The following is an 18768-nucleotide window of genomic DNA, read 5'->3' as shown; positions in this document are numbered from 1 at the left end:
TAATAAAATTACTTGAATAAAATAATTTAAAAGTATTGTGATTTTCACAATAAGTTTGATCTTTTTTTCCCCCCGAAATGCACCCGTGACAGTAGGCCTAGTTGTCAATGATACATAATCGTATCATATTTTAGGCTTATCTAACTTCTCCAAAAATAAATCTAATGATAATTGCACTGTTTATTTTAGAAAAGCAACAACGCTAATTACAGTTGTTTACAAAAATCCCATTACCAAATTGTGTTTAGACAGTGATCCCATGTAAACATTATTTACTCGCAAATTTTTGCAGAGTTCATACTCGCTTTCCTCGTTACATTTGGGTCGCTATTTGTATGCACTGGTGGCTAAAAGATATAAGACTCGGGAAATTTGTCAACATCGAAATAAATGTTATCCATGGTAAATAAATTAGGCCCCTAAAACCCGAGTTTTTAAAAATCTAACACTACTTTTACAACAAGTTGATCGACGAAGGTCGCATGTGACGACACTGTACCTCGTGACTATCTATCTAATAAACTAGGCTTTTTGAAATCGGGGCTTAGATTTAAGTCCGTATTGTGGCTAATTATCGCAATACTTCAGCGAACGAACTATCACAATTAATTTATATAAGCATAAGGAAGACAAAATGCATATAATTCTGTATACTTTGGAAACACGAGATGTGTCCTTTAAATCTTCCGTATATTAAATTTGTATAAAACATTCAATGATGGAAGATATCGTCGTTTTCTTTTTATCTACACTGCTCGTCACTGTAAATACAGCGTCATCACGGTAAGTCCACCTTCTAAATTATATTCTAACTGTAATTATATTAAAGTGCTAGTTTTAAGTGAAGTTTGATATTCGCCTCGTTAGCATTGAAACTTTCTCTGTTTTATGTTTATTTACGTATAGGAACAACAGTAGAGACAGCTGTCTTCCTGGGTTTTACTGGGATGAGGACTCTCATCAGTGCCAAAGTAATCCAATCATTTTACAATTTGACGTCAAACGAATTACATCAATGATTTACAGTTTGAAAAATTATCTAAAGTGTGTAAATAAATTTTCAATATAAATATCATTGATTTTCTTTTATTGGAATGATGTTGAATTCAAACACAATTTTTAGGTTGCCCAATTGGATATCACGGTCATAAATGTTCCCTGCCCTGTAGATACCCAGGCTATGGCGAGCGATGTCAGAAAAAATGTAATTGTACGGCAGAATACTGTACCAGCGATAAGGGGTGTATCAGTAAAACAAGTGAGTATCGGTAAATGTATCGCTCAAGTTTATAACATTACTATTCCATCATTCAATCAGTTCCATATAGTAATATAGAATAGTGTCTTAGTAATATACAAGTAATACCAATGGTTCACTCTGGTGTAATTTATGAATTGAGGCGTTTAGTATTAGGTACATGTATGCGTGTATCAATAAGAAACCATACATTGTAAAAATAAGAAGGAATCCAAATTCTAAATTTCTGCACAACATTTATAAATGTGACTTATTTGAAGTCTATGAAAACATTGGTGCAGGTTGTGAAGCTGGGTATCACGGGAGGGATTGCTCGCTGCCCTGTAGATATCCTAATTATGGAGGGAAATGTCACTCTGAGTGCAATTGTACCAAGACACTATGTAGTCATATAATGGGGTGTCAACCCAGTACAGGTAACCAAATATAAGTATAAAATCTTTGAAATACGTAGAATAATGCAATATGATTTTCTTATAGTTGTATTGTTGTTATTGTCGCTAACTTTCTTTTAAAATACACAGAGAACGTTCTGATTCACACGACAACAGAAAAGGGTAAGTACTGTTTAACTTTCGAGTGATCAATATAATTAGATGATTGCTTTAGTTTGAAACGTAACTAAACCGTTATGAAATCAATTTCGTTAATTAATCCATATATTATATTAAAAGCATATATATTAATTACAAACAAGGTAAAGTTCAGCGAAAATAAGTGACCAGAGTATGTGAAATACGTCGGACCGTCGGACCGTCGGACATTTCCGGTAAAAAAAAAAAATGGATCGGTCCGGTTAAAGTTTGTATAGTTTCTGATCAAATGTCCGGTATTGTGTTTTTGTTTTGTTTATAGTATTTCCTGTATTAAACATGTTAAACTACTTCAATTTTTCCATATAAACGTGTATACGCAATGTAAAACAGGGTAAATATATGAATTTCAGTCGATAAAAAATGTTCAGTCTTCGAAATTAAGCAGTAGGCCCGTCGATAACCGTGTTTAGTAAAATCGGGATCGGGCTACCAAGTATTATTGACGCACATGCCCTGTAGGCCAGTTATATATATCCGGCGGGGATTATGGTCCCCTACTAAAATATAAAGAATGTGCAATTCCTGGTAGGAAATCATTGAAACAACCCGTTCTTACAGAGAAAGTTGCCTCTAAGAAACCGGCCCTGATTTGAATACAATGATGATCTCATATATCGCATCTGGTGCAGAAAGGAAAACACTGCAAATTTTAAGTTCGTGTCTGGCTCTGATAATTATAGAATTGAATCTGTAAAAGGACACGAAAATAATAAATGGTGTAAATACTTTGCGCCAAAGTAACAACTACAAGTGAGTGCCTCAGATGTTCAGAATATGTGACTGAGCTAGAGATTACCGGTAACCCTTGGTTTTACCTATATTAGGATGAGAATGATTATGAAAAACTAGAAGAATCAGAATTGGAGAATTCTGAAGATACTGACTGTGAAATGACAAAATTAGAAGTTGAAAGAGAGTTGAACTTGTTTTGTTATACTCATTAAAAATGTTTAAACTTGAAATTTCGAATCAAGTTGAATCATTCCTACACAGCATTTGGGCTAGTAAAATCTTATTTGCCATTATTTTGGGCTACCAAATTTTGTACTCTCACTTGCCTTATAGGCTTGTAGTTATGTATTTATTAAAGGTAGAATAACACGTGTTCGTGTTTATTTATACGTGTAATCTATTGGTTGTAATGCTGGTCACCTTGTCAGGTGACATTTAAATATTCATAGCACGGGTTTTAACTGACCGCTGTTAGCGCGGAAAAATTTATAGCCATTCGAAGGCTCTTTTAAGTGCAGATAACACGTCTTTTTTACTCTCTCTATGACACGTAATATGGGCGATTCGGGTGACGAGCTGACTTTAGATACTGATAGATTGACAAAAGAAAACACAGGAGGGAATTCTACACTGGAAGTATCAGATATTGTCAAATTATTTACGGGAGTTATACAATCCCAATTTAAAAATTTCTCGGGACAATTAAAAGCCGAGCAGTCAGAGTCGATTTCAAAGAAGCTAAAAGAAAATTATCTGCACAAGATCAAGTCCGAAGGGTGGAAAACCGTCAACGAATATCAGTGTAACGAAATCGCAGACAACTCTGACGATGAAAAGAAGATCCACAGTGCAGAAAACAGGGCCCTCAGACACCAAAAGCAGAACAAGAGATTTCAGCCTTATGGGACGCAAAAAACACCAGCAGCAGCGGGATCTCCAGCTCAATTGGCTTTTCCTGGGGCTTATAATACTTTTCAACCCTTTCCTGCGTTTCAACAGCAGCAACAACAGCCATTTCTCTACGGTCAGGGCAGAAACAAGCAGTCAAGGAGACAGCCTATGCCGTACGACGTTTGTTTCAACTGTTTCGCAACAGGGCACTGGAAGTCCAACTGTCCAAAGGGAAAGGCCACTCAAAGTCAATGATAAGTATACAGGTTGTTTGACTTGTGTTGTTGAAAAGAGTAAAACGGAATGCGGTATAAAACATAGTCTAAAAAGGCATTACAGTAAATGGGAGGAAATAGGGGCTTTTCAATATATTTTGAAAATAGTACATTCTGGTTATGAAATTCCTTTTGTCTCCATACCACCGTCTATGAATTTTAGAAATAATAAATCTGCACAAATTAACGCTGATTTTGTCACATCAGAAATATCTCAGTTAATTAAGGCGGGTTGTGTCGTAGAAGTTACAAACAAACCATATATTGTAAGTCCTCTCAGCGTAGCAGAAAACTGGTCGAAAAAGAGATTGATACTAGATTTGAGTAGACTGAATAATTATGTGAGATATGAAAAAATAAAGTTTGAAGATTGGAAAACAGCCATCGATTATTTTGAAAAAGATTGTTATTGCTAAAAATTTGATCTCAAATCCGGTTACCATCATATAGATATATCTGATAGTTTCCAAACATATCTCGGGTTCTCATGGAATGACAAGTTTTATTGTTATACCGTGCTTCCGTTTGGTTTGTCATCCGCTCCATTTATTTTTACGAAATGTCTAAGACCTATTGTAAAATTCTGGAGAAAAAGGGGAATTAAAATAGATCTTTACCTAGATGACGGTTTCGTATTCGCATCATCTAAACATGAATGTTTGTCAGTTTCTGAATTCATCAAAAGTAGTTTATCAGAATTTGGGCTACTTATCAATATTGAAAAATCAGTATTTTATCCAACTCAGAATTTAGAATGGTTAGGAATTTTGTGGGATTCAAAGTCTTTTTCTATTTCAGTGCCCAAAAGACGTCTTGACGACACAGTTACTTCTTTACAGCAATTGGTGAAGTGTTTTCCTAAAGTGACGGCGAGACAATTGGCGAGAGTTGTGGGAAAAATAATGTCAATGTCACCAGTTATGGGTAACATATGTAGCATTATGACAAGATTCTCTTCTATAGAGATAGCATTTAGAAAGTCATGGGACGAAAATATTGTATTTACGCATAAGAATGAGGTTCTAAATGAATGTAATTTTTGGCTACAATGTATACATTCAGAAAAAACACGATATTTACACACGCCGAGTAAGAAAAGTGGCATTATTTACTCTGACGCAAGTAGTTCTGCTTCAGGAGCTTACACGGTTGAAGCTGATTCAAAAACGTTTCACTTAATGTGGAAAGAGTTTGAGAGGAGTATGAGCTCTACGTGGAGAGAGCTTAGAGCGATTGAGTTAGCTTTAGCTTCCTTTAAAGATAGTTTGGTGAACAAAGAAGTAAAATGGTTCACTGATAATCAGAGTTGCGTAAAAATTGTTAAGTCGGGTAGTATGAAACATCATTTACAATCCCTTGCTTATAATATTTCCAAGATGTGTGTAGAGCAACAAAAAAAATTTCAATTGACATTCAATGGATTCCCAGACTAGAAAATGAGAAAGCGGATTTTCTGAGCAATATCATAGATCATGATGATTGGGGTGTTACCGTAACGTTTTTTGACTTTGTTAACAGCTTGTTTGGGCCTTTTACTGTTGACAGATTTGCAAATTATAATAACTGCAAGCTGGAACGGTATAATTCAAAATTTTGGAATCCTGGCTCAGAAGCCATCGACTGTTTTACCCAAAACTGGGAACACGAAAACAATTGGTTAGTACCCCCAATTTACTTGGTCGTCCGAGCTATTAAACATCTAATTGTCTGCAAAGCTTTTGGGGTCTTAATTGTTCCAAACTGGCCCTCTGCCGTTTTTTGGCCGTTTATTTTTGATAAAGATACGATATATAGATGGTATGTTAAAGATGCTTTGTTGTTTAATAAATGTACAGACATACTTATTCAGAGTAATAACAAAACATGTTTGTTTGGGTCTAAATATTTTACTTCTGGAATACTGTCAATTAAGTTGGATGCAAGGAATGCTCAAGTTTCTGTTGACGAATTCATGATGGGTTCGGTATAGAAATGTAGATATGTTTTCGGGTGTATTGCAGATGAGCTTGGTCCTGGTACACCAGATTGTTTTATTGGTTAGATGTATTGCAGATGATATTAGGTCCTGATACATCTATGTATATGTATTTGGTGTATTGCAGTTGATTAAGGATCCTGGTGCACCATATGTAGAACTTTTCTAGTTTTAAAATTAATTTTTGTATTCCGTTATATACATTTTTCAGATATATTTAAAACGGGAAGGTGGTCCGATAGTGTAAAGATTGAAGATCAGCGATTACAACAGCTACGGGACCTTTTACCAACTTTCTGTCTTAAATCAAGAGCAGGCAATACATCGAGTCAATACAGGTACGCATTCAATGCTTTCTGCCGTCTATTTCTGCACTACCCGCAGCGGATGAACATGTGGCTCTATATTTAATTTCTATCGCTAAAGATTACAAATCATCAAACAGAATTCAACTAGCTACACATTCTATAAGTTGGGCTCATCAGTTAGCAGGACTAAAAGATCCATGTGAATCTGCGTTAGTGAAGTTAACAAAGGAGGGTGCGATAAGAGAGACTTCCAATCCTGTTGTGAAGAAAGAACCAATTACACCAGATCATTTGAAATTATTGGCTAGGAGATACAAATCGAACAATTTGTATAAAATGCGCACTTTATGTATGTGTTTGTTAGGTTTTGCAGGGTTCCTAAGATTTTCTGAGCTGGCAAATGTTAAACTTAGTGATTTGTCATTTGATAATGTTTGCATGAGAATAAACATTGTCAAAAGTAAGACGGATGTTTATAAAGAAGGGCATGAGTTGTGTATTGCTAGAACTCATGGTGATACTTGTCCTGTTCATACTTTAGAAGAATACATTAAATTGTTGGATGTTGAAGTTAGTTCCTCAGAATATTTATTCAGATCTTTGACATTCTGTAAAAATACTAATACATATAAGATTAGGAGAGATAATCGCCCTCTGTCTTATACGAGGGCACGAGAAATCGTTTTGGATGCTTTTGGAGAAATAGGGTTAGATAAGAGCAAGTTTGGTCTTCATAGCCTACGGTCGGGCGGGGCAACATCAGCTGCAGCAGCTGGTATTAGTGACAGATTGTTTAAAAAGCATGGGCGGTGGCGGTCAGAAAAAGCTAAGGATGGCTATGTGAAAGAAAACATTAATGATAAACTATCAGTTACCAAAAATTTAGGTATTTAAAGTTTCATATTCAAATTATTTTCTATATCGCTCTTCTTTGTCTTTCGAAATAATTAAACTGCACTATCAGAGCGCTTCACATCCTATTATACGTGTTTGTGTTTATTTTATAAATTATTTATGTTCGTTTGAGTGGAACGAATAAGAACATAAAGAAACATTAAGCGCAAAGACTGAATTTTGCACATAAGAAAATTTTGTCTAGTAGATTTATTTTTGGTCTGGTAAAGCTAGATTGTTTACCAGACTGAATGTCTGGTAAAATTAAAAATCATTCGCGTACACTGATAAGCCAAATTTTAAATCTCTGCAGCGTAGTTTTACATTTTGTAATGCTTCTAGGTTTTGTTGTATTTTTTAACCTTGGTATCACGGATGTAGTTACTCACGGATGTGTACTGGGGTAGTCATGGGGATAAAGGTCAGTTTATGAGCAATTATTGTCCAATATAACGGGATGTCGGTGATGTGTAGCTACTTCAAAAAGCATATTAAAAACTTTTTTCAAATTGGAATGCGCACAATAAAATACAAAATCAATTACATTTGTGAAATATGCTGCTAATGTCACAAAATCTCTTGTAGATAACATTACCGATATCATTCTTATTTACACCACCACAGAAAAGGATGAGCATTCCACAGCTGTCAAAGAGGACTTACAAACAGTCATTATAATAGGATGTTCAATAGTGTTTGGCGTGATAGTGTTCTTTGTGTCTATAATAATAGCATTAGTGAAGAGAAACAAACAATCCAAGCGGAAAAAGGAACAAGATTGTGACGTTGATTCCGAATTTAGTTCATATCAATCCATACGCAGTGATACGGAGAGGAGTACGACTTCCGGTAGATATTGTCGCAACATTCATGAACTTAACGGGAAGCAAGCCCAAAGTCAGGAACTTGAAATATATGAAAACACGTCTATACAGGAAAAAATGAGGACGTTCCATCCCTGACTACACCCGTGTATATGTGATCGTTTAAATCCAATTAGGTCCGTTTCATACACTGTCGGTATAATATCCTGTTTTACGGACAGTGTATATGTTAAATTTTGTCTGTTTTTTTTTTCAATCTGAAATTACATGTGTAGACATACCATCAACAGGTATGTTCATCTCAACCTCTGAGTATCCAACATGTACAAATAATACATTAATGTAGCAATGTTTGTGTACAGTGTATGTTGTATATGAAATACATCAGAAAAGTAATCCTGTGTTTCATCTGTTTCAATCATCAATTTTACGTATTTATGTATATTTCAAAATAGCATGTTACATATACAAATATGGTACATTGTGCACAACTGTAGGCGATTCCAGTTTTCCGAAAAAATGTGTACTGGGTTATAAAGCAGTAATCTCCTAACCCTTCCATTACCGGTCATTTTAAACCATGCGACCTTTAACTAGATAGGAGACGTAAAGTACACCATTGTACTTTCCTTTCCGAGAACCGAGTATCTCAGTGACTCATATAGAGGTATAAAAAATTAGGACATTCACGCTGGCCAGAAGAGTACACCTTATTTAAGGATACTATTATAAGAATTTACTTCTGAATTACCTGCAGATCCCAGGTCTGGTGTGACTTACAGTAGTGAAATATCTTCAGGTATTTGCTGTGTTCTACTTTCGTTTCGCTCTCTACATTTTACGATGATCATTTAAAAGGCCCGTGTATATTGCGTCACACCCTACCACATTCATGCTTGATGCACAGGTAACGTGAATCAATCGGGTGTATTGTGGAATGACACGCCTTGTGATTATGTTCTTTACAAACTCATATATCTATAGAAACATCTTTGATTACCCCAGATCACAATTATTTGTCTTTCATTTTCACAATTAATTTTTTTTTCTAGATCTAAAAAATAAATTGCTTCAATTTTCAATTGCATACTTTAAACTCCTCACTTTGTCTTTTGATATATTCCTATTTACCATGTCTGAATTAAACTGGAATAAAAACTGTTTTCAGTCATCCTACGCTTTAATTATTTCTGAAATAATGGGTTTGATAGTATTAAACTTCAATTTTTTTTTAAATCTGTACCAACATCTATACCCACCGTGGGAAACCCACGGCTGATTACGCTTCGTTCCTCTCTCCATCACGGATAGAGGAACTACGGGTAATCAGCCGTGGGTTTCCGACTATGATCTATACATAGAAAAGTCACATGTGTATTGCTGGTTACTGATATTTAATGTGTAAGGTGAAGATAACGAACAGTGATCAGTCTCATAATTCCTATAAGCAATACAAAATAAATAGTTGGGCAAACACTGACCGCTGGACACATCAGAGGTGGGATCAGGTGCCTAGGAGGAGGAGGAGTAAGCATCCCCTGTTGACCGGTCACAACCGCCGCGAGCCCTATATCCTGATCAGGTAAACGGAGTTATCCGCAGTCAAAATCAGTGTGCCAAGAACGGCTTAACAATCGGTATGAAACACGTCAGACAGCACAGAGAGAGAGAGAGAGAGATTTTGGATCAGCTCTTTGGACGAATAAGGTATGTCCTAATTCGCTCCGCTTCTAAAATTGATTGGCAAGCCTAAATACCAAAAACATGTAGTCCGAGTTGTAAATACGTTTGTAGATTAGTGTAGTTGTAGTGTTAGATGTATTCATATGTAGTTTTGTTATTATTCTCTGTTGATATTGGCCACATTATGTAATTCTTTTCGTTTGTCCTGAAGAAGGGACGGATTGTCCCATATATATATATATATATATATATATATATATACACACACACAATTCAATAAAAAAAAATGACTATTTAACAAACTTTGAAATGAAAACTAGTAACTATACCGAAAATACACAAAAGCAACTACATCAAGACCGCTATTGAAGAACAAAATCAAACATACATAACTACTAGTGAACCTATGGATCTAAAACTACGACCAATTGTGGCTGGACCTGCATGTCCAACACACAGACTCAGTAATTTTATAGATATTTTGTTAAAGGATCTATGCCAAAAAGTTCCTAGCTACATTCGGGATAGTATGGATTTTCTTAACAAACTCCCAGAAATTGTAGACCAGAATACATTACTTGTAACGTTTGATGTAACGAGTTTATATACAAATATCCCACATGACTTTGGAATAGAGGCTATAACTATTAGGATAGAAAAACACCCGGAACTTATCCCAAGAAATTTCTCAATGGAATTTATTATAGATTCCATAAAATTCATTTTGGAAAACAACACATTTCATTTTGATGGCGAATTCTACAAACAAATCAAAGGAACAGCTATGGGAACTAAAATGGTCCCTGCATACAGCATTTTAGTAATGGGATATTTCGAAGAAATGTTATATCGAAAAGACGATGAGGAAATGAGTCAAGAGCTTGGACAAAATCTGAGGAATTCATGGAAAAGATATCTAGATGACTGTTTTATATTTTGGGGAAAATCCGAAGAAAACCTGATCAAGTTTCACAATTTGTTGAATACGCTCAATCCAAATATCCAGTTTACCATGGAATACAGTGATACTTCGATTCCCTTTTTGGACATCAAGGTGATAAAACATGAAACCAACATCCTAACTGATATATTTTACAAAAAAAACGGACACACACCAATATTTGAATTTCAAATCATGTCATCCTACACACACTAAAAGAAATATCCCGTACAATTTGGCCAGAAGGATTTGCACTATTGTTAAAGATGAAAATACTAAAGACCAAAGACTGGCAGAATTGAAAATATTTCTTACTGCGCAGAATTATCCGGAAACACTCATTCTTTCAGCCATAAATGAAGCAAAGAAAATTCCACAGCATACACTTAGAACAACAAGAGAAAAAGAACGCGATCCTTTCCTAATACCATTTATGACAACTTACAACCCAAAACATATAAATATCTTTCAGGAAGCTAAGAAGAATTTTACAGTTATCGAGCGTGATTTAGAACTTCAAAAAATTATTCCCAAATCCGACCTACTTCACAGCCAAAGACAACCATCTAACTTGAAAAAATTATAAACAAAAGCCAAATTCAATTCAACGCCTGAAAAATACGCAGTTTCTACATGTGGTGACTCAAGGTGTGGTACATGTCCCTTCCTAAAAACAGGACCTTCTATTACTTTTAAATGCGGAAAATATTTTTACTGTAAATGATGTAAAACTTATACGGTACCAATTTTGATGCACCAGATGCGCATTTCGACAAATAATGTCTCTTCAGTAATGCTCAACCGAAATGTCTGAAATCCGAAATAACTATGAAGTTTTAGAGCTAAATATACCCAAAAAAAACAGCGTGCCAAAAACGTGGAGCCAAATTCGTCCAAGGATAAGAGCTATGCATGAGGGAGATAATCCTTAATTTTGAAATGAATTTCTAAACTTTATAACAGCAATTAAATATACATCCGTATTTTCAAGCTAGTAACGAAGTACTTAGCTAATGGGCTGTAGAGACCCTCGGGGACTAACAGTCCACCAGCAGAGGCCTCGACCCAGGGGTCATAATGTAAAACTTATACGGTACCAATTTTGATGCACCAGATGCGCATTTCGACAAATAATATCTCTTCAGTGATGCTCAACCGAAATGTTTGAAATCCGAAATGACTATGAAATTTTAGAGCTAAATATACCAAAAAAAACAGCGTGCCAAAAAAGTGGAGCCAAATTCGTCCAATGATAAGAGCTATGCATGAGGGAGATAATCCTTAATTTTGAAATGAATTTCTAAACTTTATAACAGCAATTAAATATACATAACATGTCATGCAAGTCGAAAAACTTACTATCCTGCATTATTTGCAACGGGTGTGGCGAGGAATATATTGGACAAACCGGAACACAACTAACAGCGAGGATGCGTGTCCATCGTCAACAAATTAACGATCCCAGTACAAGAAATACCCCATGCAGTGAACACTTTGACACCTGTGCTAGAGGCAACTACAGCGTATTTCCATTTTATAAACTTAAAACAGAATCAACGTCCATGAGTCTTGCTAAAGAAAACTATTTCATTAAACTGTTTTCTCCTAAACTAAACAAACTTTAATCAATGCATATATGAAAAATTCTGATTGTTAAACCTCTTAATTCATCAACTTTTATCATGTAAATGTTCATGCTTATTTTGTCCAAGTCACCTTTTCCGAACTTTTGTATTATGACGTCATGTATCTATTACCTCCTCGCAAAGACTATCATTACGTCATGACGTCACAATAGACGTCTCTAAGATAAACAGCTTTGTATTCATTATTAATTTGTATTCACCTGAGGATGGATGTTAAAATCCAGAAAGCGCTAGTGATTTAAATATATTTTGGAACTGTATATTTTCCTGCTTTTTTATTGAATTATTTTGACTGTGTAATATCAACTCTTTCTATTTGGATTATATATATATATATAATATATATATATATATATATATATATATATATATATATATATATATCCAAATTGTGTTTTTAAAAAATCACAGTGTTCGGTATAAAATATTAAAAGAAATAGAATAAACAGTACACAAAGTTAAAAAAAAATAAACCCAAGCGCTTTCATTTTATAATCCTCAGGCGTTACATTTCAAAATAGTTTTGAAATAGTCTGACGTCATAAAGGCGTCCTAACATTTCACGTACATAACGACGTCATAAACGAATGAAGGGACTGTCGTGTATATAAACAGTTGTATTATAAAAGTTTTCAAAATTTTCTGTAAAAGTCGCATTCTTGTAAATATTGTATAATATAATGATTCTCGATATTTGTAAAAAGTTCTTTCATTGATTGAACACAATCAAAAAGGATGTTTCGTATGGGCGTAAAATCACCACATTAAAAAAGAATGTGATGTATAGTTAATGGACAGTCACAATATATGCATTCAGGTTGAGGTTCTCTGTTTAGTAGGTACGAATGGGTCAATTTTGAATGTGCGATGCGTATTCTTAAAATACTCACTTCGTCTTGGCGTTTCATTACGATGTTACACGATCTGTTTACTTTGTTTTGAATAGAATAAAGTTTACTTGTGTCAAAGAAATCCCAATAGATTTGCCAAAGAGAATTAACATATAGTTTTATGAAATATATAAAATCAGTGTATGGAACTTTGAAGTGTACAATATCACCTTGAAGTGCATTTTTGGCCGCTTTGTCCGCTTTGGTGTTGCCATGGATACCAATGTGAGTTAGGATCCAGCAGAACTCAACTATTTTACCTTGTTTAGTTAAAAGATAGTACCGGTGTAAGATATCTAAAATATTTGGATGATCAATATTCCAGTTGTTTATTGACTGAAGACATGATAGGGAGTCTGAGAATATAGTAAAATGTTTGTCATTAGAAGTTTTTATGTATTCAAACGCAAGTTGAATAGCCTTTGCTTCGGCGGTATAAATTGTTGCTTTATTTGGCAGTCGTGCAGAGAAAACGTCGTTTGTGATTACTGCAACAGCAGCGACTTTATTTTGGTCTTTTGAACCATCTGTATAGATATCAGTTGTATTATGTTTGGATTGTTTTATTTCGGATAATTTTTGCTTGAAATGGCGGAATTTGTGATGTGTCTACTTTGGGTTTTAGTAATTTCCATGGTGGTATTTCAGAAGGTGATAGGGGTTTTACGATGTCCAAAGGTAAGTTAGAATCACGTATATGTTTTTCAACTCGTAGACCGATTGATCTTATGCACTTCTTGTTTTTTGTCATGTAAATGTTCAAACTGCGGATGGAAAACGCAGTTAAATGCAGGATTGTCAATATTAGCTTTTAATTTAACAATTTATTGTAATGAAAGTTTCATTCTACGTAAATCGAGAGGTGGTTCGTTGGCCTCAACATATAAACTGTCTACAGGAGAGGTTCGAAAAGCTCCTGTGCACAGTCGAAGTCCTTGATGGTGAACTACATCGAGGGCTTTGATATAGGATGTTCTTGCAGCACCATATACTATACAGCCGTAGTCTAGTTTAGACCGGATTAGAGAGCGATACAAATGTAGAAGATTATTTTTATCTGCTCCCCATTTTGTGTTTGCAAAACTTTAATTATATCAAGAGCTTTTGTACATTTCTCTTTGAGCATTGCTATATGAGGAATAAAAGAAAGTTTATTATCAAAAATGACACCTAAGAACTTAAACTCTTTTACAACTTTAATTGGAGTACCATCTAATTGCAATTGAGGATCATTGTGGTGTTTCCGCTTCGAACAGAAATGTATGCATGCAGTGTTAGTTTTGGAAATTTTAAAACCATTTACATCAGCCCAATTTTGGATTTTGTTTAGACATAACTGTAGTTTTCGCTCAATGAAGTTCATGTTTTTAGATTTATAACAGGGAACAGTCATCGACATATAAACTTCTATGGAAGTCGTTTTTAAGAATATCAGCTAGGCTGTTTATTCTTAGACTAAATAATGTAACTAATAAAATACTCCATTGTAGCACGCCCATTTCTCGTTCGAAATTGTCTGAGAATGTAGATGCTAGGCGAACATTGAAATGTCTATCACTTAAAGATATAAAGTTTGGTAAATGCCCTTTAAGGCCTATATTATGAAGATCTTTTAAGATACCGTATTTCCATATGGTATCGTATGCTTTTTCTAAATCAAAAAAATATAGAGACGACATACTCTTTGTTAACAAAGGCATCTCAGATATAGGTTTAAAGCCTTACTAACTGGTCGATTGTGCTTCGATTTTTCCTGAAACCACATTGTATATCAGTTAGAATGTCAATGGTTTCGAGAAACCATACCAAGCGTTCATTGATTATCCGTTCCATTATTTTACATACACATCTTAAGGCTATTGTTCGATAATTATTAGGATCTCAGTGATCCTTTCCCTGTTTTGGAATAGGAATAATTGTAGTTTGTGGCCAGGAAGATGGGAAATTACCACTTTCCCAGATCATGTTTAAAAAATTTGCAGACGACATTCTTTGGTAGGTTTAGGAAGATGTTTTATGATTTGATAATGATCTGATCCGGGCCTACAGCTGTATCATGATAATTTCCTAGATATTTCAACAAGTCATCATAAGTAAATGGTTCTTATAACTCTCATTGGTTTCAGATGTAAAATCCAGGGTTTTCTGTTCTTTTTTTTACTTTTGTTCGAAATAAAATTTGGACTCATGTTGTCTTTTGACGAGTTTTTAGAAATAGTATTAGCTATACTATTAGATATATCTTTCTTATCTGTGACTTTTTGAATTCCTACCTTTAGGTGTTATTTTTTACCGGAACCTTTGCCTTTTATTTTCCTTATCTCATTCCAAACTTTATTCATAGGAGTATGCGAATTTAGATTTGATACAAATATTTTCCAGGATTTTCGTTTATTTATATTTATGGTTCTACGATCCTTTGCTCAATATATACGAAATTATTCAGATTTAAGGACGTTAGTGATCTATTGAATAGTCTGCTTTTTTGCGAGCTTTAATTGCTTCACTGCATTTCTCTGTAAACCATGGTTTTTTATTTTAGTAGAATTTGTCAGGGTCTTAGGTATGCATTTATTTGCTATTTGTAATCAAGTTTCAGTAGATTTTTGAATGGGGTATCAGTGGTTTTCTAACTTTTTAGATACGATATCTTGAAGACACAGAGCTTCGAAACATGGCCAATCAGCTTTGTCGAGTTTCCATTGTTTAACGTTATTGTTTTCTGGTGGAGTATTTGCTTTAAAAATAATAGGGAAATGATCGCTTCCGCACAGATCATCATGTACAGACCAGTTTAAATCCAAAAGTAAAGAGGGATCAACTATACTAATATCGATTGAAGAATATGAATCATTGCCTGGATGAAGATACGTGTTAGAACCGTCGTTTAAAATACAAAGATTGTGGTGAGATATTGCATCTTCCAGTTTTTGTACCTTTATCTGTTATCTTATCACTACCCCATAGCGGGTTATGGACGTTGAAATCGCCCATAAGTATGAAAGGGGCTGGAAGTTGTTGTATTATATCTATGAGTTTCCGAGATTGTAGTTGGGAAGTTTTTAAGGGATATATACAGAACAAAGGATCATTGTTTTAACAAGAGAAAGACGGGTTGCTATTGCTTGAAGATTTGTTTTCAGATTTATTTGGCTATGAATGAAGTTTTTATGGACTTCTATTGAAGAACCGCCAGAGGCCCTGTCTGTTTGAGCATAATGGTTATACATGGTATGGTGTTTTAAATATTTATCTTATCTGTGTTTTTCAAATGTGTTTCTTGTAAACATATGGCTACCGGGTTATGTTTCTGAATGAGTAACGATAGTTCATTGAAATTTACTCTAAAACCTCGACAATTCCATTGAATAAATGTTGGATAATCCATGACTTTTTATGTCTCACCGGGGATATCCTCCCTTTATTCTTTTTGGAGAAAGACTCTGAACTCGTGACGGAGAGTGTACACCGACGGGATCTCTCACCCCCTTTGGCAGTCGATCGATATAATGTCTTGATTTGTTTTTCCGTGGAGACGCGTCACGTCTCCCAGACGATTTGGTGGTGTCTGCAGCCACAGGCTTTGCAGAAGTCGCAGCTACAACAGCTGCAGAAGTCGCAGCTACAACCTCAGTTGCGGACCCTGAAGAGGTCGATATCGAGTTTATTTTACTTTTGTCCTTTGGTGACAAAGAACCTGTTGCTATTGCTACAGTAGTTCTGTGGGAATATATCATACTCACAGACTTTTATCGGCATATCCTTCTTTGAGGATGATTTTAAAACAGTTAAATTACATATAAACAACAGTAGTTACACTGCATAATGGCAAATCCTTGTACATATATGTCTCTTTCATTATGTCAGTTTTATATATGTATTATCATTCATCTTTTCATGGAACTGGAAGAAGATTGAAGTATGATTTATGTAGATAATAGTTGTGTTTTTTGTAAACCAGATGAGCTTATGTAGAAAGTTTTTGTTAAATTTACAGAATATGCCTTAGGATCTTGTTGATATATTCCTTTGCACTTGTAACATGAAATGTACAACTCTCATGTTAACAAATGAGTTAATTTCACTGTTGTAGACAAGCAGCATTCACTTTTAAAGTTATCATAACTGCGAATGTATAATGACCATCTTTTTAAAATACCTTCCTAATGTATGCTTTCAATTGTACATGTGTTTCTTTGGCTAGTTGGGATTTACAATCTCTCCATTCTGAATTTGAATTGAAATCAACCTCACTACTGAATACAAAAAACCTCTGCTTTCATCTTTTTATTGCTATCAGTAATTATGCACTGAACACTGTAGTATAAATCACAAAGATGCATAGTCATGAACATTTAAATGATTTTTGGAAAGGGGTGTAAAGTGTTTCTGAGTCCTTCTTTATTATGTTTGCGTGTTTTGAAATGAATATGTGTGGTACTTGTAATATGTAATTATGTATCCCCTCTTTAAGAGGAGATATTTTGTTTTGTACTTTATGTGCATCCACCCGTCTGTCTGTCTGTCACAGAATCTTGTGATAGCTTCTCCTCCTATATGGCTTATCGAATGGACAAGAAACTTTGTACAATGTTCTATTGCCACTTGTAGATGTGCATATTGTCAGGACAGGATGATCCAATTATTTCCATAAAAGTTAGAGTGACTATAAGAAGGGTGGAGGATGTAAAATGGCTTGTGAACACTTCTTCTATATGGCTTATCGGATATATTTAAACTTTGCAAAATGCTTCATTGTCATTTGTAGATGTGCATATTGTCGGGACAGTAGGATCCAATTTTTTCATCAAAGCGATAGTGGATCTAAGAGGGGTGGAGGATGTTGAAATAGCTTGTGAACGCTTCTCCACCTTTATATGGCTTTTCCGATAAACTTGACATTTTGTACAATACTTCAATGTCATTTGTAAAAATGCATATTGTAGGTACCGGATGATCCAATTGTTATACTTCAAGTTCTAGTGGATCTGAGGGATGAAGGGTGTTAAATAGTTTGTGAACATTTCGCCTATGTGGATTATCAGAATTCATAATGTCTATGTTCCTGTTGATGCTTTCACCTCCATACCATGCAGTAGATTAAGGGGAGGAGTTTTCATTTGGAGCACTTCCAATTTAGGGAGCTGGGGAGGCATTTGTTTTTCATAAAAACTATCTCTAGTTAATATATGTACTTTTATTTCTTCTCTTTTTCTTTTTGTCAATTGTTTGTTTCTTCTTTCCTTCTTTGCTTAACAAATGTATTAATCTATACATTAATTTCATTTTACTTGTATTTTAAAACGTTTCATGCACTATTAAACTAGAACACAGTAGTAAGTTATTTATTAGAGATGTCGTTGTTGTGAATGAAAGGCTTGGAAATTTCCATTCACTTCTATGACATCTGATCAGCGTCAGTTGTGCGTTAACACTTGAGTACTTTTAACTTCCAATAACTACCATTACAATCCTTTTCAAATTTTCAAACACTGCCAAAACTTCCCCAATTTTTTTTAAAAATCTTCTTTACAACCTCACATATGTAATAAAAATCAATTGCATAGTCATGTATAGCAGAAAAGTCTTTACCAAAGTAAATTTCATGATATTCGGGATAGAGGTGGAACCAAACTTGGTATATAGTGTTTGTGTGTAAAACATTCCAAATGTGTCTTCTTTAATACCATTGATACCAAAATTCAGACTAAATATATATTTAGAAGAAGCAGTTGGTCCTTTAACAAAATTGTAATTTTTATCATTCTAGGGGTAGGGACTATTGTGTTTGCCAACGTCATATATTGTTTATATTTCGATATGGTTAACAGCTTCAGGACATCGGAAATCAGTCAT

General features: G+C 34.6%; 3 protein-coding genes across 7 annotated transcripts in view; 1 reads left to right on the top strand and 2 right to left on the bottom strand.

Moving 5' to 3' along the window:
- The window catches only part of LOC125677708 (uncharacterized), a 64954-nt gene extending 56328 nt beyond the window's left edge, over window positions 1–8626 (bottom strand). For all 4 annotated transcript variants that reach the window (XM_056158207.1, XM_056158212.1, XM_056158218.1 and 1 more), the window contains exon 1: window positions 8505–8626. The gene's annotated coding sequence lies outside the window, so the exon portion shown is untranslated. The remainder of the gene's footprint in view (window positions 1–8504) is intronic.
- Window positions 1–8924, top strand: part of LOC125683914 (scavenger receptor class F member 1-like) — a 223124-nt gene extending 214200 nt beyond the window's left edge. The window contains exons 1-6 of one of the 2 annotated variants that reach the window (XM_056158198.1): window positions 396–783; window positions 907–971; window positions 1124–1258; window positions 1540–1674; window positions 1783–1815; window positions 7515–8924. In XM_056158198.1, the coding sequence (XP_056014173.1) occupies window positions 716–783; window positions 907–971; window positions 1124–1258; window positions 1540–1674; window positions 1783–1815; window positions 7515–7891 (813 nt within the window). In that variant the 5' untranslated portion in view covers window positions 396–715 and the 3' untranslated portion in view covers window positions 7892–8924. Of the gene's footprint in view, window positions 1–395; window positions 784–906; window positions 972–1123; window positions 1259–1539; window positions 1675–1782; window positions 1816–7514 lie in introns of those variants that run through there. The other variant, XM_056158181.1, reaches the window with a different exon arrangement.
- LOC125645494 (serine-rich adhesin for platelets-like) overlaps window positions 1–18768 on the bottom strand; it is a 275270-nt gene that overhangs the window by 189629 nt on the left and 66873 nt on the right. The gene's annotated exons all lie outside the window — the stretch shown is intronic.

This window comes from Ostrea edulis, chromosome 1, assembly GCF_947568905.1.
Source record: "Ostrea edulis chromosome 1, xbOstEdul1.1, whole genome shotgun sequence".
NCBI classification, from domain to species: domain Eukaryota; kingdom Metazoa; phylum Mollusca; class Bivalvia; order Ostreida; family Ostreidae; genus Ostrea; species Ostrea edulis.
Note: the sequence above shows the minus strand (reverse complement) of the source record. Positions and strands in the feature narration are given on the sequence as shown.